The sequence below is a fragment of the Hyperolius riggenbachi genome, unplaced genomic scaffold, assembly GCF_040937935.1.
Source record: "Hyperolius riggenbachi isolate aHypRig1 unplaced genomic scaffold, aHypRig1.pri scaffold_166, whole genome shotgun sequence".
NCBI lineage: Eukaryota > Metazoa > Chordata > Amphibia > Anura > Hyperoliidae > Hyperolius > Hyperolius riggenbachi.
The window spans coordinates 267,951-291,186 of NW_027152377.1; the positions used below are offsets into that span (position 1 = coordinate 267,951).

Here is a 23,236-nt window from a genome sequence, read left to right on the forward strand (position 1 = left end):
TATCAGCGTGTGGTACCGGGTACTTGAGGCTAGGAAGATACATCAGAACTGCAGAGATTATAGGGACCCCACCTCCTACCTCTATTCTATGCTCCTCTATCAGCGTGAGGTACTGGGTACTTGAGGTTACGAAGATACATCAGAACTGCAGAGATTATAGGGACCCCACCTCCTACCTCTATTCTATGCTCCTCTATCAGCGTGAGGTACTGGGTACTTGAGGCTACGAAGATACATCAGAACTGCAGAGATTATAGGGACCCCACCTCCTACCTCTATTCTATGCTCCTCTATCATCGTGTGGTACCGGGTACTTGAGGCTACGAAGATACATCAGAACTGCAGAGATTATAGGGACCCCACCTCCTACCTCTATTCTATGCTCCTCTATCAGCGTGTGGTACTGGGTACTTGAGGCTAGGAAGATACATCAGGACTGCAGAGATTATAGGGACCCCACCTCCTACCTCTATTCTATGCTCCTCTATCAGCGTGTGGTACCGGGTACTTGAGGCTACGAAGATACATCAGAACTGCAGAGATTATAGGGACCCCACCTCCTACCTCTATTCTATGCTCCTCTATCAGCGTGAGGTACTGGGTACTTGAGGCTAGGAAGATACATCAGAACTGCAGAGATTATAGGGACCCCACCTCCTACCTCTATTCTATGCTCCTCTATCAGCGTGAGGTACCGGGTACTTGAGGCTACAAAGATACATCAGAACTGCAGAGATTATAGGGACCCCACCTCCTACCTCTATTCTATGCTCCTCTATCAGCGTGTGGTACTGGGTACTTGAGGCTAGGAAGATACATCAGGACTGCAGAGATTATAGGGACCCCACCTCCTACCTCTATTCTATGCTCCTCTATCATCGTGAGGTACTGGGTACTTGAGGCTACGAAGATACATCAGAACTGCAGAGATTATAGGGACCCCACCTCCTACCTCTATTCTATGCTCCTCTATCAGCGTGTGGTACTGGGTACTTGAGGCTACGAAGATACATCAGGACTGCAGAGATTATAGGGACCCCACCTCCTACCTCTATTCTATGCTCCTCTATCAGCGTGAGGTACTGGGTACTTGAGGCTACGAAGATACATCAGGACTGCAGAGATTATAGGGACCCCACCTCCTACCTCTATTCTATGCTCCTCTATCAGCGTGTGGTACCGGGTACTTGAGGCTAGGAAGATACATCAGAACTGCAGAGATTATAGGGACCCCACCTCCTACCTCTATTCTATGCTCCTCTATCAGCGTGCTGGTATCAGAACTGGGTACTTGAGGCTAGGAAGATACATCAGAACTGCAGAGATTATAGGGACCCCACCTCCTACCTCTATTCTATGCTCCTCTATCAGCGTGAGGTACTGGGTACTTGAGGCTAGGAAGATACATCAGAACTGCAGAGATTATAGGGACCCCACCTCCTACCTCTATTCTATGCTCCTCTATCATCGTGTGGTACTGGGTACTTGAGGCTACGAAGATACATCAGAACTGCAGAGATTATAGGGACCCCACCTCCTACCTCTATTCTATGCTCCTCTATCATCGTGTGGTACTGGGTACTTGAGGCTACGAAGATACATCAGGACTGCAGAGATTATAGGGACCCCACCTCCTACCTCTATTCTATGCTCCTCTATCATCGTGTGGTACCGGGTACTTGAGGCTAGGAAGATACATCAGAACTGCAGAGATTATAGGGACCCCACCTCCTACCTCTATTCTATGCTCCTCTATCAGCGTGAGGTACCGGGTACTTGAGGCTAGGAAGATACATCAGAACTGCAGAGATTATAGGGACCCCACCTCCTACCTCTATTCTATGCTCCTCTATCAGCGTGAGGTACCGGGTACTTGAGGCTAGGAAGATACATCAGAACTGCAGAGATTATAGGGACCCCACCTCCTACCTCTATTCTATGCTCCTCTATCAGCGTGAGGTACCGGGTACTTGAGGCTACGAAGATACATCAGAACTGCAGAGATTATAGGGACCCCACCTCCTACCTCTATTCTATGCTCCTCTATCAGCGTGAGGTACCGGGTACTTGAGGCTACGAAGATACATCAGGACTGCAGAGATTATAGGGACCCCACCTCCTACCTCTATTCTATGCTCCTCTATCAGCGTGTGGTACTGGGTACTTGAGGCTAGGAAGATACATCAGAACTGCAGAGATTATAGGGACCCCACCTCCTACCTCTATTCTATGCTCCTCTATCAGCGTGTGGTACCGGGTACTTGAGGCTACGAAGATACATCAGAACTGCAGAGATTATAGGGACCCCACCTCCTACCTCTATTCTATGCTCCTCTATCAGCGTGAGGTACTGGGTACTTGAGGCTACGAAGATACATCAGAACTGCAGAGATTATAGGGACCCCACCTCCTACCTCTATTCTATGCTCCTCTATCAGCGTGTGGTACCGGGTACTTGAGGCTACGAAGATACATCAGAACTGCAGAGATTATAGGGACCCCACCTCCTACCTCTATTCTATGCTCCTCTATCATCGTGTGGTACTGGGTACTTGAGGCTAGGAAGATACATCAGGACTGCAGAGATTATAGGGACCCCACCTCCTACCTCTATTCTATGCTCCTCTATCATCGTGTGGTACTGGGTACTTGAGGCTACGAAGATACATCAGGACTGCAGAGATTATAGGGACCCCACCTCCTACCTCTATTCTATGCTCCTCTATCAGCGTGAGGTACCGGGTACTTGAGGCTAGGAAGATACATCAGGACTGCAGAGATTATAGGGACCCCACCTCCTACCTCTATTCTATGCTCCTCTATCAGCGTGTGGTACCGGGTACTTGAGGCTAGGAAGATACATCAGAACTGCAGAGATTATAGGGACCCCACCTCCTACCTCTATTCTATGCTCCTCTATCAGCGTGTGGTACTGGGTACTTGAGGCTAGGAAGATACATCAGAACTGCAGAGATTATAGGGACCCCACCTCCTACCTCTATTCTATGCTCCTCTATCAGCGTGAGGTACTGGGTACTTGAGGCTAGGAAGATACATCAGAACTGCAGAGATTATAGGGACCCCACCTCCTACCTCTATTCTATGCTCCTCTATCAGCGTGTGGTACTGGGTACTTGAGGCTAGGAAGATACATCAGAACTGCAGAGATTATAGGGACCCCACCTCCTACCTCTATTCTATGCTCCTCTATCAGCGTGAGGTACCGGGTACTTGAGGCTAGGAAGATACATCAGAACTGCAGAGATTATAGGGACCCCACCTCCTACCTCTATTCTATGCTCCTCTATCAGCGTGTGGTACCGGGTACTTGAGGCTAGGAAGATACATCAGAACTGCAGAGATTATAGGGACCCCACCTCCTACCTCTATTCTATGCTCCTCTATCAGCGTGAGGTACTGGGTACTTGAGGCTAGGAAGATACATCAGGACTGCAGAGATTATAGGGACCCCACCTCCTACCTCTATTCTATGCTCCTCTATCAGCGTGTGGTACCGGGTACTTGAGGCTACGAAGATACATCAGGACTGCAGAGATTATAGGGACCCCACCTCCTACCTCTATTCTATGCTCCTCTATCATCGTGTGGTACCGGGTACTTGAGGCTACGAAGATACATCAGAACTGCAGAGATTATAGGGACCCCACCTCCTACCTCTATTCTATGCTCCTCTATCAGCGTGAGGTACTGGGTACTTGAGGCTACGAAGATACATCAGAACTGCAGAGATTATAGGGACCCCACCTCCTACCTCTATTCTATGCTCCTCTATCAGCGTGTGGTACCGGGTACTTGAGGCTACGAAGATACATCAGAACTGCAGAGATTATAGGGACCCCACCTCCTACCTCTATTCTATGCTCCTCTATCATCGTGTGGTACCGGGTACTTGAGGCTACGAAGATACATCAGAACTGCAGAGATTATAGGGACCCCACCTCCTACCTCTATTCTATGCTCCTCTATCATCGTGTGGTACTGGGTACTTGAGGCTAGGAAGATACATCAGAACTGCAGAGATTATAGGGACCCCACCTCCTACCTCTATTCTATGCTCCTCTATCAGCGTGTGGTACCGGGTACTTGAGGCTACGAAGATACATCAGGACTGCAGAGATTATAGGGACCCCACCTCCTACCTCTATTCTATGCTCCTCTATCAGCGTGAGGTACCGGGTACTTGAGGCTAGGAAGATACATCAGAACTGCAGAGATTATAGGGACCCCACCTCCTACCTCTATTCTATGCTCCTCTATCAGCGTGCTGGTATCAGTACTGGGTACTTGAGGCTAGGAAGATACATCAGAACTGCAGAGATTATAGGGACCCCACCTCCTACCTCTATTCTATGCTCCTCTATCAGCGTGAGGTACCGGGTACTTGAGGCTAGGAAGATACATCAGAACTGCAGAGATTATAGGGACCCCACCTCCTACCTCTATTCTATGCTCCTCTATCATCGTGTGGTACTGGGTACTTGAGGCTACGAAGATACATCAGAACTGCAGAGATTATAGGGACCCCACCTCCTACCTCTATTCTATGCTCCTCTATCAGCGTGAGGTACCGGGTACTTGAGGCTAGGAAGATACATCAGGACTGCAGAGATTATAGGGACCCCACCTCCTACCTCTATTCTATGCTCCTCTATCAGCGTGTGGTACCGGGTACTTGAGGCTACGAAGATACATCAGAACTGCAGAGATTATAGGGACCCCACCTCCTACCTCTATTCTATGCTCCTCTATCAGCGTGCTGGTATCAGTACTGGGTACTTGAGGCTAGGAAGATACATCAGAACTGCAGAGATTATAGGGACCCCACCTCCTACCTCTTGACCTAATCCAGACTGCAATCGAAGGGCTGTAAGGATTGCCAACGATTCCTCCAATCCCGCGATGGCTACCTCAAATTACTCCCATCCAGTCAATGCTTCAGGGCCATTGCCACCAGAACCTCCAGGCACAGAAACTGTTCCCCCAAGCTGTCCTGGCCCTGAACTCAGCCTCAGACCCCACACAAACAACAATCTTTAACCTCCCTGGCGGTAAGCCCGAGCTGAGCTCGGGCTATGCCGCGCAGGGGGAGATCTCAGCCCCTGGTGGGGCGATTTTCATTTTGTAAATTGCTGTGCGCGCAGCCAGCACTTTGCTAGCCGCGCGCACAGCTTGATCGCCGCCGCTCTGCGGCGATCGGCCGCACGCAGCGGCTGAAGAGGGCCCCCCCCCCGCCAGAGCCCTGCGCTGCCCGGATCAATGAGTTCCGGGCAGCGCTATGGGCTGGATCGTGTGTCCCTGACGTCAGGACGTCGGCTGACGTCCATGACGTCATCCCGATCGTCGCCATGGCGACAGGAGAAGCCAAACAGGGGAACGCGTTGTATACGCGTTCCCCTGTTTGCTATTGTTGCCGGCGGCGATCGGACTAGAGGGCCACATGCGCCCTCTAGTGGTGTTTCATGTAGCTACCACTCTGGTAGCTTTACATGAAACTTTAAAAAAAAAAATTAAAAAAATTGGAATTCTGCAATTTTTGCAGAAAAAATTACCCGCCAAGGAGGTTAATGTGTTAATACGTGTTTCCGCCAATAGGTAATTTGTGTGTGTAGCTTTTTTTTGTTTTGTTACAAATACTGGCAGCCGGGCGGATCGCTGGTAACCAGTCTTATCTCCCGAACGATAGTCTGTACACACGCCGGATTTCATGCGGAAACGTGCGAACGACGGAACGTTCAAACGACCCGTCGTTCGCGCAAATCCGACGTGTGTATGGGCCTTAAGGGTTACAGATTTGGTCTCAATATTTGGGTGAAGGATTTGATTCATGCATTTCTTTGTCACATATATTCCCCACATCTTTATATTCCCAGGAGGGGATTAAGGAAGATTATGTGGGTGGATAGTGTACTGGTTAAAGGGAACCAGTGACAAAGCACCCTCATGTATTTGACCATATATATCAATGGGAACAGGACTGTAAACACCTACTCTGCTCTTAGTTTCATTCTTCTCTGTTAAACCTGCCTGTTAACAGCCCTGATAAGAATCTCCGACTGAGCATTCAGTCTAGCTTTGCCTGGAATGATTATAGCAGAGCCACAAGGGGGCAGTCTTGGGCTTGAAAAGACATCACAGAAGACAGATTCAGCTATAATCATTCTGGGGCAAATCCAGACTGAATGCTCAGTGGGGGATTCTTATTAAAGCTGATAACAGGCAGATTTAGCAGAGAAGAATGAAACAAAGTGCAGAGTAGGCGTTTGCTGTCATGTCCCCACTGATATACATGAGGGTGCTTCGTCTCTGGTTCTCTTTAAAGTGGATCCGAGATGAACTTTTACTCATTGCATAATTGTGTTCCTTTCATATTGTTTATAAGGCATTCCTCAAGCCAAATACTTTTTTTGTTTTAATACTCTAATTCCCTATAAACTAAAGAAGCCACGCCCACAGGTTTTCAGAGAGCCAAAGCAGTAGCAAGGTCTCATGGGAGCTCAGTCTGGGCAGGAGGAGGTATTACTAGCCAGAGATTTCAGAGGCAGAGGAGAGGAGGGGGATTAGGTTTTTTTCACAGGCTGAGTGCTGAAGATGCAGATAAGCCTGCCTCTGTGTAATGTTTACAAACAACATGGCTGCTGTCATTGCATCACAGGAAGAAATAATCATACACTTTTTGAAGCTGTCTGCAGCTAGATTTGCTGTGTAAACCATCTAAACTTTAGATAAGATATATATATATATATATAGACAAGTTACTTGTTATAGTTAGTTTTTTATCTCGGATCCGCTTTAAGGGCACCGCCTTTGACATGGGAGACTAGTGTTCATTCATATCCTGGCTAGGGTCAGTTCCTGTTCAGTAAAAAGTCCTTGGACAAGACTTCCTAAGGGCTTGTTCACACCTACGGCGTTTTATTTTTTATTTATTTTTTTTAGCGCTGCCAATTATTAAAAATGCCCTGAAATGGCTAGCGCAATGAATCCTTATTGGGATGGCTCATATCAGCAGGTTGCATCTGCTTTCCATTCACAAAAGCGCTGCATGGACCATTTTCGGGTGGATTTTGCTACAATGGAAGGTATAGGAAAAAACACAAAAGACTCACAAATTGCTTTATCGGGCGATTTTGATTTTAGGTGTGAACAAAGCCTAAGACTGCAGGATGGCCCCTTCAGCACATTCCCCTAGTGGCTGCAGCTCTTGAGTGCTATGAGTCCAACAGGAGAAAAGTGCTATACAAATGTTAGTATTATTATGTGACGTGACAACTCACCAAAATGATCCTCGATCTCGTGCAGCATGTCCAAGCAGCAGCTCTCCACAAGATTGATGGCCATCCCCTTCTTGCCAAATCTTCCGGTACGGCCAATGCGGTGCAGATAAGTCTCCAGATCAATCAGTCCCTCTGTGTTCATTGGTAGATCAAAATTCACCACCACAGACACTTGCTCGATGTCAATTCCTAACGCCAGAAACGACACATTCCAGGCTTGATTGTGCAGAGATTGTATTACATAAAACCAAAACGTGCCAAGAACCAGTTCTGATGGAATTTCAAAGCAAAATTACAAAATTAATACTTACCTTAGCAGTGGTCCTGAGGCTTCCCAGATCTTCCTGCAGCCCACCGACCATGCGCAGGGACCCTCTAAACCAGCGCTGGGCAATCTATGGCCTGAGGGCCGGCGCTGGAACTCTGGCCCGCCGACAGGCAGCCGGATTCCTCCACTCGCAGAGTTGGGAGCAGGCGGCAGGGGATTTGAAACTCACCTTGATCACCAATTCCTGTGTTGTGTCCCCATGGCATCACATAATGGGATGTCCTGACATCCCGTCATGCAAAGCCCTGTTGCCATGGAGATGCGACGCGGGAATCAACGAGTTTCAAATTCCCTGCAACTCTGCAGGGGGGGAGGGAGGGTTGTAATTTAACCCCCTGGCAATATGATTCCATCCGGATTTTAGGGTCATTTTAGTACGTTTCAGACCCTAAAAATCACAGGCGGCGATCTCACCAGAGTGATTCAGAACCTCGAGGACAGGAAGCAAAACGGCTACTGACATCTGGATCCCCGGGAGGTGAGTAAAAACGCACAGTGAACTTTATACTCTGCATAGAGCTCCCGGCGGCTAACACGAGCGTAGCTCAGGCTTACCGCGAGGGAGATTAAGTGATGCATCCCAGGCCACTTAAAGTTTGCCCAACCCTGCTATAAACATTTGTGAGAAGAGCTTGTCGAATCCATTTCCTGTGGTTGTGCTCCTGTCCATATAAGAATTTATCTGTACCAGGCATGCTTGAATCTGGTCTGCACATGCCCTGTACAACAAAGCTCCTTGTGCACAATTGTATTCCTCCATCTTACTGGGCATGTGTGAACCATACTCATGCATGCCCAGTATGCAGAGAAGGGACCTGGGCAGCAACAGAGGGCTACAACAGGATCTGGAGAGCCTCAGGACCATTCAGAGGCCGAGAGGAAAAAAAAATGGACGCTGAAGGAAGACACTTTAAGGAAGAGCCAAAGTGTATATATATATATATATATATATATATGTGCTTCAAGGTGAGAAACCTGTATGTATTTTTATCTTCTGAGGGTGGCGAGGGAGTTCAATAAAATTTGACATTTTTACACCAAACAGGGGATAAGTTAGCAAAACATACATTTCAAGAAAACAAATTTTAAATGAATTAGAAGGCAGACTGCAGTCACAGCAGGAAAGGTTCACAGCCAGACATCCAGTAGCAGCGACAGCCAGCTTTATTGTGGCTGAGGAAATCGTCCGGACTTCACAGGGTGCCTTTTTCATGCTATTCATGCTAAAAGTGTGTAAGCCAGTGTTTCTCATCCAGATGCAGACGTTTAGAAATGTCACCTTGAGACTGTTCAGTACATGTTTACAATGTACTAAGATCGGCCCTTTACAGCACAGGTCCAATGTCAGACTGCAGAAAAATGGCTGCAGCTAGGTGGCAGTGTTCCTGGATAAGATCGGGCAAAGCTTCAGCCCCTTTAGATCAAAGTGCCACACTGAGTCCCACCCTGGGATCTCCCCCGGGCCTATCATCCACCACACAATTTAAATATTATGTTAGCACATTTGGCTTTGTCACTAGGGGAGTAATTGCTGGTTCTAGTCCCGTAAGGCATCACCCTATGTAGATCTAAGTATTTGAACCCCTTCGGAATCATTCTGCACAATTATGCTGGGGTGCGTGGAATGGGGCGGACCTAGAGTATAAGCTGCTACCAGGCCAGCCCCTGATGCCAGGTCACTTCCTTGTTCTAGTGCAAGTAGGTATAGACACCAGGGTTGCTCGGGTAGTACTTTTTAAAACCCGCCTGGATCCCGATCCGGGTACCCAGATACCTGAATCCTACCTTGCGGATACCCGAGTGAATTCGGATATCCGACCAAATTACCTGTGGGTACCCGACCTATTCGGGAATCCGGATAGAAAAAACGGAAGTGCCCTTTAAATAGCTTTAAAAAGGGTTTTTAGGGTAAATGATGCATGTAGCATCATGGTTTTTTTAAAGGGAAACACTAATTTATTATTTGGTGGACATAAAAAAAAAAAAAAAAAAAGCTATCAATTAACATCAGGACTAGGTTCCAGACAGCGGTCATGCAGCCCACATTGTGTCCAAAGTCCAACCGCACAACTGGGACATGACAGTTTTCAGCCCAGACACCTCCAAAAAATGACACCGCAATTGTGTTTTGGGTTGAATATAGGTGGTGGTATCAGCAGCAGTGGCCTGTGGCACCGTGGCGGTGGGAGCCAGCGCCAGATTGCTTCAGCCTCTTGAACTCCTCATGCTCAACAACATGTTTTTTGGCCAGATGGGTGATGAAGCTGCAGGTGTCACACTTGTAGGGGTCACAACCTCTGCTCATCTGTAGTTTGCACACATTGCATATGGCAAACTTGCTGTCCAATGAGGGCAGAGTGAAAAACCGCCAGATTGGGGAGGTGAAGATTCCCCTGCGGCCTGAATGGGATGCTGCGGCTTTTCTCCCTGTGGCGGTTGTGGGGGTTGAGTGGTGCGGCTGGTGGTAGCGGCAGAAGGATGTGGTGGGTCCCGCATTCCACGGCCACTGTCTGCAATGATGATCCTCTGTGCCAAACCCACCGATGCATCCTCAGAGTCAGAGCTGACATCCCCATCCTGTGGATGGTAGTCACGGTCCTTCAACCCATCATCAACCTCATACCCCCCCCCCCCCTCCTCAAAACCCAGAACATCCTCCTCAAACTCCTTGCAGCTAACAGCCCTGAGTTCAATCATGGCGCCTGGAGCGGAAAGCTCGCTGACTGAGGGTAGGCTGCCCGCTGAGGTCAACACTGACATGGCAGACCTTCTGAGGGTGGCCGTAATGTTGCTCCCTGTCCTCTTGCCCTTGCTGCCCCTCCCCCGGCTGCCGGTGCCAGCACACATAGTACAACTTATAAGTGATGATGTCACCAGATGATGTGGGGTACTTTTACTTTAATAAAATTGGGGTTGGACTTTAAATCAAATCAGCACGGAGTGACAGACCGCAGAGAAGAGGACAGACAGTGCACACTATCTGTCTAATGCTGGATACACACGTTGAGATTTCCCGTTCGATTCCCGGGATCGAACGGATCGAATCGATTATTTCCAACATGCTCGATTCAAATTTCGATCGTTTCTGCCGTCGATTTGGCATACTTAACATGCAAATCGACGGCAGAAACAATCAAAATCCGAATCGAGCATGTTGGAAATAATCGATTCAATCCGTTCAATCCCAGGAATCGAACAGGAAATCTCAACGTGTGTATCCAGCATTACTGTCACACTGACAATGCTCAGCACAGCAGCACTGCAGTAATCTGTAGTAAGCTAACACAGTACTACACTCTCTAACAACTAACTGCAGTACTAACTAACTATATAATACAATAACACAGTAATCCTATTCCCTAACCTATACTGTCCTGCTGCCCTGCACAGCACACACAGACACAGACAGGACCTAACTGAGAGAATGAAATCAAACAATTACACTAGCTAGCTAAAAAAAACAATAGAACAATAGTGTAGTGAAGGTGTTTAGCACTCAAACTTTTAGGTCTATCACTGTGTACAGGCAGCACTTGCTAGGCCAGCAGCACTGGAGCAAGTCCCTCAGTGAGCATTCAGAAAGCAAGGACGATATGTCTCATCATGCCAGCCCTCCTTATTACACAGGGGGGCTGGCCAGGGTTCCCTTCTGTGATTGGGTGCCAGGGCTTAGGCTGGGAGGCCTCTGATTGGCTCAATGAGGTCAGGTGGGGCTGGCCAGAGTTCCCCTCTGTGATTGGTTGCTAGGGCTTCTGCTGGGAGCCCTCTGATTGGTTGGGAGCCCTCTGATTGGCTCAATGACATCATCTCCCTTGTTACAGTACCTGGATCCGGATATCCGTCGGATATCCGCGGGTATCCAGATTATGCGGCCAGATACCTGCATAGAGCCATCCCGATCCAGCCCCAGGTATCCGGAATCCGGATCCGACCGGATAGCGGAAAAATGGTCGGATACCCGGGTTTACCTGGGTACCCAGATGAGCATCCTTGATAGACACCCTCCGGATCCCTGGCACCCCTCTGAATCAAAGGAAAAGTAAAGGGTTGGGATAAGCACGGACGATCCAATACTTGTATTGGAAAGAGTTAAATCTTGCCCTTAAAGTTTGGCAGTTTTAAATGTTGGCCACTTATGTGATGGAGTTTGATACCCCTATGGTCTATATACAGAGTGGGAAGTCTTGCCATCCCCCAATAACATTGGCATTTGGGGTGGTTGCGACTCAGCGCTGTGCGTTCTAGTAACCAGGCACTCACCTCGGGTGCAGACGTTTGTAGTGATGAGAACCTTCTCTTTGCCCTCACGAAATCTCTGAATAATCGCAGCTCGCTCCATCACTGGCAGCTCTCCGCTCAGGAGCGCCACCTGGTGCCCATCATTTATCATTTCAAGGCTGAGCCAATCAGCGGTCTTACGGGTCTGTTCAGTTAAAATCAAGAGAAGAAAAAACATTAAAGAAAACATAATGAAGACAAAGACACCTGCTGATTTACATTATACAAACTACTAAACACACAGGCCTTTCCACAGGCAGCGGGCACCCAACTTCCCAGAGTGCCAGGAGAAAAATACAGAATGGACAGCAAGTCTGCATCAGAGGGGCCATGCTATCTTTACCAGGAAGATTCTCACCTGTAGCCCCAAAACTCCACCCCCTCCAGACTTACACCCAACCCCTCATCCTTATGTGTCCCTTTCCCCACCCCTACATTGTAAGCCTATTTGCAGGACCCTCCTCCACCACCTAATGAGCTGTCTGCTATATTCATTCCTGCACTGTTACATCATTATTATTTGTACCGTTGTTTACCACTAATGTCCTTGTGTAACATTGTGTAATGCTGTAATGTCTCCCCTGTCTATTGTGCAGCGCTGAGTAATATATAAGCAGTTTATAAAGTTTAAAGTGTACCAAAGACTAAGACATAGAACTAATCGATACTTATCCGGGGCTGCCCCATAAGCACATCCGAGTCCCTCAGCATCCTCTTACGGTCTGCCATTCAGCCCTGGTAACTGGCTCAGATGAGTCCAGTCTGGGTCTTCTGTGCATGCGTGGACCTCCTTTCCATGCGCAGAAAACCTAGACTGGACCCAACTGAGCCAGTTACCAGGGCTGAATAGCAGACCGCAGGAGGACAGTGAGGGACTCACACGTGTTTATGGGGCGGAAGGAAGCCCCGGGTAAGTATGAAATCTTTACTTTTCCAGGTCTCTAGTACACTTTAACCGGTGTTCTCCCCAGAATTTTTTTTTCCAGCCGGGTGGCATGAAATAGTAGTTGGGTGTGGCAAGACGAGAGAATGCAGGGCAGGTACTTCTGTGAGCAACTCTGCTTACGGCATAGGAGGAGGTGAACCAATTACAGCCGGGTGTTCACAACTAGCCGGGTGGAGCACCCGGCTAAAAGAGCCTGGGGAGAACACTGCTTTAAGAATAATAATCTAACTACAGGAATGATTAGCTTGCACAGAGCAGGAGGCTTGGTTATTTTCTTTGAACACCTGCACTAATCCAAATAACTGGCAACCAACCCTCCTATCCCAGTTATTAGGTATGCCATTATTCCTTGCAATATAGAAGGACTGATCTCCGCTCAGCTGACAGGGTAGAAGGCCTTCTGAAATGAAATGAGTAGAGAAGCGACTGTGGACTCACGGGGCAGAAGATGATGGTCTGGGCGATGGTGAACGTGCTGTAGATGTTGCACAACGCCTGCAGTTTCTGCTCGCTATCCTCGCAGGCGTCGTAGAATTGCAAGATGTTATCCAGCGTCTGCTCCTCCTTCCTCAGCTTGATGATGTTTGGGTTGGGGACAACCCTCTCGGCGAAACCCCAAACACGCTCCTCGAAGGTGGCGGAAAATAGGAGTATCTGGCAGCGGTCAGTCAAGGCCCTGGGGGAGGGGTGAAAAGGGGTGTGTCTGTAAACCTCATGCATTAGATGGAAAATGTCATCAGGAATCTGACTGTCAAAATCATGAAATGGTCAATAATTCAATTGCGGCTTGTATTAGAAATGGACTGCTGTATGTCTGTCTGTTTCCAAGCTGCATAAATGAGCATCCAAGAGAAATCATCTCATTGACCAGCTCTTCTGTGCACTAGGGATGGTCATTCACCTCCCTGCATTTTCATTTCCAGATTTAGGCCAGATCCACACTATAAGCACTTTTGTGAGTGCTTGTGTTTGATTAGCACCTTTTCCCATTCACTTTCATTAAAATCTCTGTAAAAATCACCACAACTGCGTACTTGAAAAACATACGTGATTGCTGCAAGTTTTATAAAAGTGAACGGGAGCGATTCTTTTTATAAGCGCTCAGTAAATGCAAGCGCTCACAAAAGTGCTTACAGTGTGGATCCGGCCTTAGGGTCTAAAAGCCATGCAATTTATTCACGAGCTTTTAGACCCTAAAAACAAAATAGAAAGAAAAGAAAAAATCAAAAACAGATCTGCAGCAGCATAACTCACTCTTCACAGAACCTTACCGCTCTAAGCTGCAGATTTTCGTCCTGAGCCTGACTCGGGATTACCCCTATGGAGGTTAAGATGCAAATAATACTGAGGAGATGCAGGATGATGCAAATTTTCACAGGTTGAAGATGGGAGTCATCAAATCCCACCATGATGAACTATAATTGGTTAATTTTCAAGCTGCATACAAGATTTGTATAATCCTTGGAATTATTACCATCTCTTTGACTGTTCTACTTCCCACATTCCCTCCTCAGTGCAGAGTTATCCCCCAGTCCTCTGCTACTCCCCACATTCCCTCCTCAGTGCAGGGTTATCCCCCAGTCCTCTGCTACTCCCCACATTCCCTCCTCAGTGCAGGGTTATCCCCCCGTCCTCTGCTACTCCCCACATTCCCTCCTCAGTGCAGGGTTATCCCCCAGTCCTCTGCTACTCCCCACATTCCCTCCTCAGTGCAGGGTTATCCCCCAGTCCTCTGCTACTCCCCACATTCCCTCCTCAGTGCAGGGTTATCCCCCAGTCCTCTGCTACTCCCCACATTCCCTCCTCAGTGCAGAGTTATCCCCCAGTCCTCTGCTACTCCCCACATTCCCTCCTCAGTGCAGGGTTATCCCCCAGTCCTCTGCTACTCCCCACATTCCCTCCTCAGTGCAGGGTTATCCCCCCGTCCTCTGCTACTCCCCACATTCCCTCCTCAGTGCAGGGTTATCCCCCAGTCCTCTGCTACTTCCCACATTCCCTCCTCAGTGCAGAGTTATCCCCCAGTCCTCTGCTACTCCCCACATTCCCTCCTCAGTGCAGAGTTATCCCCCAGTCCTCTGCTACTCCCCACATTCCCTCCTCAGTGCAGGGTTATCCCCCAGTCCTCTGCTACTCCCCACATTCCCTCCTCAGTGCAGGGTTATCCCCCCGTCCTCTGCTACTCCCCACATTCCCTCCTCAGTGCAGGGTTATCCCCCAGTCCTCTGCTACTCCCCACATTCCCTCCTCAGTGCAGGGTTATCCCCCAGTCCTCTGCTACTCCCCACATTCCCTCCTCAGTGCAGGGTTATCCCCCAGTCCTCTGCTACTCCCCACATTCCCTCCTCAGTGCAGAGTTATCCCCCAGTCCTCTGCTACTCCCCACATTCCCTCCTCAGTGCAGGGTTATCCCCCAGTCCTCTGCTACTCCCCACATTCCCTCCTCAGTGCAGGGTTATCCCCCCGTCCTCTGCTACTCCCCACATTCCCTCCTCAGTGCAGGGTTATCCCCCAGTCCTCTGCTACTTCCCACATTCCCTCCTCAGTGCAGAGTTATCCCCCAGTCCTCTGCTACTCCCCACATTCCCTCCTCAGTGCAGGGTTATCCCCCAGTCCTCTGCTACTCCCCACATTCCCTCCTCAGTGCAGAGTTATCCCCCTGTCCTCTGCTACTCCCCACATTCCCTCCTCAGTGCAGGGTTATCCCCCAGTCCTCTGCTACTCCCCACATTCCCTCCTCAGTGCAGGGTTATCCCCCAGTCCTCTGCTACTCCCCACATTCCCTCCTCAGTGCAGGGTTATCCCCCTGTCCTCTGCTACTCCCCACATTCCCTCCTCAGTGCAGGGTTATCCCCCCGTCCTCTGCTACTCCCCACATTCCCTCCTCAGTGCAGGGTTATCCCCCCGTCCTCTGCTACTCCCCACATTCCCTCCTCAGTGCAGGGTTATCCCCCAGTCCTCTGCTACTCCCCACATTCCCTCCTCAGTGCAGGGTTATCCCCCCGTCCTCTGCTACTCCCCACATTCCCTCCTCAGTGCAGGGTTATCCCCCAGTCCTCTGCTACTCCCCACATTCCCTCCTCAGTGCAGGGTTATCCCCCAGTCCTCTGCTACTCCCCACATTCCCTCCTCAGTGCAGGGTTATCCCCCAGTCCTCTGCTACTCCCCACATTCCCTCCTCAGTGCAGAGTTATCCCCCAGTCCTCTGCTACTCCCCACATTCCCTCCTCAGTGCAGGGTTATCCCCCAGTCCTCTGCTACTCCCCACATTCCCTCCTCAGTGCAGGGTTATCCCCCCGTCCTCTGCTACTCCCCACATTCCCTCCTCAGTGCAGGGTTATCCCCCAGTCCTCTGCTACTTCCCACATTCCCTCCTCAGTGCAGAGTTATCCCCCAGTCCTCTGCTACTCCCCACATTCCCTCCTCAGTGCAGGGTTATCCCCCAGTCCTCTGCTACTCCCCACATTCCCTCCTCAGTGCAGGGTTATCCCCCCGTCCTCTGCTACTCCCCACATTCCCTCCTCAGTGCAGGGTTATCCCCCAGTCCTCTGCTACTCCCCACATTCCCTCCTCAGTGCAGGGTTATCCCCCAGTCCTCTGCTACTCCCCACATTCCCTCCTCAGTGCAGGGTTATCCCCCAGTCCTCTGCTACTCCCCACATTCCCTCCTCAGTGCAGAGTTATCCCCCTGTCCTCTGCTACTCCCCACATTCCCTCCTCAGTGCAGAGTTATCCCCCTGTCCTCTGCTACTCCCCACATTCCCTCCTCAGTGCAGGGTTATCCCCCAGTCCTCTGCTACTCCCCACATTCCCTCCTCAGTGCAGGGTTATCCCCCAGTCCTCTGCTACTCCCCACATTCCCTCCTCAGTGCAGGGTTATCCCCCCGTCCTCTGCTACTCCCCACATTCCCTCCTCAGTGCAGGGTTATCCCCCAGTCCTCTGCTACTCCCCACATTCCCTCCTCAGTGCAGGGTTATCCCCCAGTCCTCTGCTACTCCCCACATTCCCTCCTCAGTGCAGGGTTATCCCCCAGTCCTCTGCTACTCCCCACATTCCCTCCTCAGTGCAGAGTTATCCCCCTGTCCTCTGCTACTCCCCACATTCCCTCCTCAGTGCAGGGTTATCCCCCAGTCCTCTGCTACTCCCCACATTCCCTCCTCAGTGCAGGGTTATCCCCCAGTCCTCTGCTACTCCCCACATTCCCTCCTCAGTGCAGAGTTATCCCCCAGTCCTCTGCTACTCCCCACATTCCCTCCTCAGTGCAGGGTTATCCCCCCGTCCTCTGCTACTCCCCACATTCCCTCCTCAGTGCAGGGTTATCCCCCAATCCTCTGCTACTCCCCACATTCCCTCCTCAGTGCAGGGTTATCCCCCCGTCCTCTGCTACTCCCCACATTCCCTCCTCAGTGCAGGGTTATCCCCCAGTCCTCTGCTACTCCCCACATTCCCTCCTCAGTGCAGGGTTATCCCCCAGTCCTCTGCTACTCCCCACATTCCCTCCTCAGTGCAGGGTTATCCCCCAGTCCTCTGCTACTCCCCACATTCCCTCCTCAGTGCAGAGTTATCCCCCTGTCCTCTGCTACTCCCCACATTCCCTCCTCAGTGCAGGGTTATCCCCCAGTCCTCTGCTACTCCCCACATTCCCTCCTCAGTGCAGGGTTATCCCCCAGTCCTCTGCTACTCCCCACATTCCCTCCTCAGTGCAGAGTTATCCCCCAGTCCTCTGCTACTCCCCACATTCCCTCCTCAGTGCAGGGTTATCCCCCAATCCTCTGCTACTCCCCACATTCCCTCCTCAGTGCAGAGTTATCCCCCTGTCCTCTGCTACTCCCCACATTCCCTCCTCAGTGCAGGGTTATCCCCCAGTCCTCTGCTACTCCCCACATTCCCTCCTCAGTGCAGGGTTATCCCCCAGTCCTCTGCTACTCCCCACATTCCCTCCTCAGTGCAGGGTTATCCCCCAATCCTCTGCTACTCCCCACATTCCCTCCTCAGTGCAGAGTTATCCCCCTGTCCTCTGCTACTCCCCACATTCCCTCCTCAGTGCAGGGTTATCCCCCAGTCCTCTGCTACTCCCCACATTCCCTCCTCAGTGCAGGGTTATCCCCCCGTCCTCTGCTACTCCCCACATTCCCTCCTCAGTGCAGGGTTATCCCCCTGTCCTCTGCTACTTCCCATATTCCCTCCTCAGTGCAGGGTTATCCCCCTGTCCTCTGCTACTCCCCACATTCCCTCCTCAGTGCAGAGTTATCCCCCTGTCCTCTGCTACTCCCCACATTCCCTCCTCAGTGCAGGGTTATCCCCCAGTCCTCTGCTACTCCCCACATTCCCTCCTCAGTGCAGGGTTATCCCCCCGTCCTCTGCTACTCCCCACATTCCCTCTGTGCAGGGTTATCCCCCAGTCCTCTGCTACTCCCCACATTCCCTCCTCAGTGCAGGGTTATCCCCCTGTCCTCTGCTACTCCCCACATTCCCTCCTCAGTGCAGAGTTATCCCCCAGCCCTCTGCTACTCCCCACATTCCCTCCTCAGTGCAGGGTTATCCCCCAGTCCTCTGCTACTCCCCACATTCCCTCCTCAGTGCAGGGTTATCCCCCCGTCCTCTGCTACTCCCCACATTCCCTCTGTGCAGGGTTATCCCCCAGTCCTCTGCTACTCCCCACATTCCCTCCTCAGTGCAGGGTTATCCCCCTGTCCTCTGCTACTCCCCACATTCCCTCCTCAGTGCAGAGTTATCCCCCAGCCCTCTGCTACTCCCCACATTCCCTCCTCAGTGCAGGGTTATCCCCCAGTCCTCTGCTACTCCCCACATTCCCTCCTCAGTGCAGGGTTATCCCCCTGTCCTCTGCTACTCCCCACATTCCCTCCTCAGTGCAGGGTTATCCCCCCGTCCTCTGCTACTCCCCACATTCCCTCCTCAGTGCAGGGTTATCCCCCTGTCCTCTGCTACTCCCCACATTCCCTCCTCAGTGCAGGGTTATCCCCCAGTCCTCTGCTACTCCCCACATTCCCTCCTCAGTGCAGGGTTATCCCCCAGTCCTCTGCTACTCCCCACATTCCCTCCTCAGTGCAGGGTTATCCCCCTGTCCTCTGCTACTCCCCACATTCCCTCCTCAGTGCAGAGTTATCCCCCTGTCCTCTGCTACTCCCCACATTCCCTCCTCAGTGCAGAGTTATCCCCCTGTCCTCTGCTACTCCCCACATTCCCTCCTCAGTGCAGGGTTATCCCCCAGTCCTCTGCTACTCCCCACATTCCCTCCTCAGTGCAGGGTTATCCCCCAGTCCTCTGCTACTCCCTACATTACCTCCTCAGTGCAGGGTTATCCCCCCGTCCTCTGCTACTCCCCACATTCCCTCCTCAGTGTAGGGTTATCCCCCTGTCCTCTGCTACTCCCCACATTCCCTCCTCAGTGCAGGGTTATCCCCCAGTCCTCTGCTACTCCCCACATTCCCTCCTCAGTGCAGGGTTATCCCCCAGTCCTCTGCTACTCCCTACATTCCCTCCTCAGTGCAGGGTTATCCCCCAGTCCTCTGCTACTCCCCACATTCCCTCCTCAGTGCAGGGTTATCCCCCTGTCCTCTGCTACTCCCCACATTCCCTCCTCAGTGCAGAGTTATCCCCCTGTCCTCTGCTACTCCCCACATTCCCTCCTCAGTGCAGGGTTATCCCCCAGTCCTCTGCTACTCCCCACATTCCCTCCTCAGTGCAGGGTTATCCCCCAGTCCTCTGCTACTCCCTACATTACCTCCTCAGTGCAGGGTTATCCCCCCGTCCTCTGCTACTCCCCGCATTCCCTCCTCAGTGCAGAGTTATCCCCCTGTCCTCTGCTACTCCCCACATTCCCTCCTCAGTGCAGAGTTATCCCCCTGTCCTCTGCTACTCCCCACATTCCCTCCTCAGTGCAGGGTTATCCCCCAGTCCTCTGCTACTCCCCACATTCCCTCCTCAGTGCAGGGTTATCCCCCAGTCCTCTGCTACTCCCCACATTCCCTCCTCAGTGCAGGGTTATCCCCCAGTCCTCTGCTACTCCCCACATTCCCTCCTCAGTGCAGAGTTATCCCCCTGTCCTCTGCTACTCCCCACATTCCCTCCTCAGTGCAGGGTTATCCCCCTGTCCTCTGCTACTCCCCACATTCCCTCCTCAGTGCAGAGTTATCCCCCTGTCCTCTGCTACTCCCCACATTCCCTCCTCAGTGCAGGGTTATCCCCCTGTCCTCTGCTACTCCCCACATTCCCTCCTCAGTGCAGAGTTATCCCCCAGTCCTCTGCTACTCCCCACATTCCCTCCTCAGTGCAGGGTTATCCCCCAGTCCTCTGCTACTCCCCACATTCCCTCCTCAGTGCAGGGTTATCCCCCCGTCCTCTGCTACTCCCCACATTCCCTCCTCAGTGCAGAGTTATCCCCCTGTCCTCTGCTACTCCCCACATTCCCTCCTCAGTGCAGGGTTATCCCCCAGTCCTCTGCTACTCCCCACATTCCCTCCTCAGTGCAGGGTTATCCCCCCGTCCTCTGCTACTCCCCACATTCCCTCCTCAGTGCAGGGTTATCCCCCTGTCCTCTGCTACTCCCCACATTCCCTCCTCAGTGCAGGGTTATCCCCCAGTCCTCTGCTACTCCCCACATTCCCTCCTCAGTGCAGGGTTATCCCCCAGTCATCAGCTACTCCCCACATTCCCTCCTCAGTGCAGGGTTATCCCCCAGTCGTCAGCTACTCCCCACATTCCCTCTGTGCAGGGTTATCCCAGTCCTCGGCTTACCTCTTCACGCGCATGCTGTGGTTGCAGTAACCCTGAATTCCAATCAAGATGTCCGCTTCATCCAGCACACACACGCGTATGTTTTCTGGTGCTAAGAGCTTCAGCTTAAAGCACCAGTCCATGATGTTTCCCGGCGTGCCGACAATGATTTGGGCTTCTATCCGGCTGCCTTTAGGTGCTGAGACAAACAGTGTAAAGAAAGGTCAACTAAAATAGACATAATAAACCAAAACACAACAATATATGCCACCAGGGATGATGTGCAATACTAATTCACAAATAAAAGACATCCATGTTAAAGCTTTCTAAATAAATCAAGGCTAAGAAAAGAATATCATACACAAACTTTATTCAGGGATGTGTCCCTTTAAGAATAAAGGCAATTTTAAAAATGAATTAAAAAAGTGGGACAGGCCTGCAAAAATATCCCAGCAACTACAAGTTGGTAATTTAAAAAAACAAAACAAACCAACATCACATGGCAATCAGCAACCAATGACAGCCTACAGGAATCCCAAGTCGTATAAAGCACAGTCAACAAGCGGATGCAGGAATACTCAATGAAATGCAAATCATTTTAAGGTGATACAAATTTTGTGCAAACTTCTGTAGCTTGGAAATACACCAATCAAACTGAGTATTTGCAGCTCCCCTTGCTGGTCAGGCCTGGATGCCACAAGACCCGTGAAGGTGTCCTGTAGCATCTCGCACCGAAATGTTGCCAACAGATCGTTTAGGAGCTCTACAATCAGACAATTCCATTGGCATAAATGAGTGTAGGGTGGTGTGCAGCTATATTAAGCTGGCCATTACACAGACCTCCTCAGATCATTATCAGTGGAACTATCTGCTTGATTGATTGCCTCCACACAGATGTGAGCTTTCAGCATTACATCTATTGATAATCTGTGTTATTGCTAGGACAATACTTACGTCTGTTCTCGCGTATGGCGTAGGCTATATCAATACCGTCACAGAACTTCCCCATCTGCTCAATCACTTCTCCGGTCTGCAAGGCCAGCTCAAAGGTGGGGCTGAGGCAGATGCACTAATAGGGAAAGCACAGAGGTTATTTCAGGCAGACCTGGAGTATAAACGCACCATTGAGACATTTACAGTAAAGCAGAAATAGAACTCTCAGTAACGAACATTCCGTACAGATCACCTGGCAGAGCTAAAGATACCACCAACAGTGATACATTTCAGAATGTAAATTAAGGAGAGGAAAGATTTTACAAATGGGCAAACACTGGCTAAATCTATAAATGAATAGAGTAAAAAATAAGCAATTCTATTGTGTTATTTACAGTACAGTTCCTCTTGAACATACAAATATATACTCTTATGGATTTGCATGCATTGGTTCAGAAGACATATTATAGACAGTCATCCAATATGATTACAGTATGTGGAATGGTATGGAGGTGTTGGAAGGTGTTAGTTTCCTGGAGTAACAGGATGATGGCAATGACAGTGACATACATACCGTACACTTCTTGAACTTTCTTACTGAGGTATATGAATAATACACTGTATAAGCATCTCTTGTGGTCAATGTGGAGAATTTTCTGTCCTAAGCCATAGATTATGGCCCCTATTCACTAAGCATTAGCACATTCAGTAATACTGCTAACAGCTGATTTTACCGATTACCTTCCCAAATTACAATTCACTAAACCTGTTACCACACTGAAAATTGGAAAGTAAATACATCAAGAAATTGCAATTCACAAAGATTTACGCATTTGATAAATCAGCCAAAAGCCTACAATGTTTTTCTCCAGCTCATAGTAGTCGATAACTCACTCTCTCCATGCAGTAACATTGACAGACAGCCAAAAGGGAGAGCCAGGCAACGCTACACTGCCCTGCTTCTCCTCCCGATTTGGCCCAACACCCTGGAAAGTGGGACATCAATCCTGCAAAGCAGGAAAGAGATTTTCTGCATCCCTGAAGTAGTGACTGGATGGTGTAATGGTTAAGGGCTCTGCCTCTGACACAGGAGACCTGGGTTCCAATCTCTGCTCTGCCTGTTCAGTAAGCTAGCACCTATTCAGTAGGAGACCTTAGGCAAGTCTCCCTAACACTGCTACTGCCTATAGAGCGCCCCCTAGTGGCTGCAGATCTGGCCTAACACTGCTACTGCCTATAGAGTGTGTCCTAGTGGCTGCAGCTCTGGTGCTTTGAGTCCGCCAGGAAAAAAGCACAATATAAATGTTCTGTCTTTAGAGGTACATATCTATTCTATATCTATACTGATATACACAAGAGCTCCCTGGCACATCTAATGCAATGCCAGGGATGTACTGGACAGAAAATCCCTGACTCATGCACACAGCTCCCTGCCCACCCGCTGACCTTCTCCATGATTGGTAAGTGACACTTACCAGGCAGGGTTGCCAGGCAGGGCTTAGCAAATTGAAGCAGGTTTGTTCAATACATTACCAAACTTCTGCCTCATGAGGAAAATCTTTAGTGAATTTGGAAGTGTAAAATAGCAAACACAGTATTTTACCTACCTAAAGGATTTTACCGAACTGCCTTCATTGAATTGAGGCCTATGTCATTATATTTTACCTGTGGTCAGTATATATTTGTACGTTAACATGTCAATTTTTCTCCCCGTTATACAC

The 23,236-nt window shown here is 50.1% G+C and overlaps 1 protein-coding gene across 1 annotated transcript in view; it reads right to left on the minus strand.

Annotated features, from left to right (window-relative positions):
- Positions 1–23,236, minus strand: part of LOC137543688 (ATP-dependent RNA helicase DDX25-like) — a 76,484-nt gene that overhangs the window by 14,006 nt on the left and 39,242 nt on the right. Inside the window, exons 4-8 of the mRNA XM_068264811.1 lie at positions 21,537–21,651; positions 20,604–20,781; positions 13,286–13,523; positions 11,884–12,046; positions 7,296–7,484 (exon numbers count right to left, since the gene is read on the minus strand). Of these exons, the coding sequence (XP_068120912.1) occupies positions 7,296–7,484; positions 11,884–12,046; positions 13,286–13,523; positions 20,604–20,781; positions 21,537–21,651 (883 nt within the window). The remainder of the gene's footprint in view (positions 1–7,295; positions 7,485–11,883; positions 12,047–13,285; positions 13,524–20,603; positions 20,782–21,536; positions 21,652–23,236) is intronic.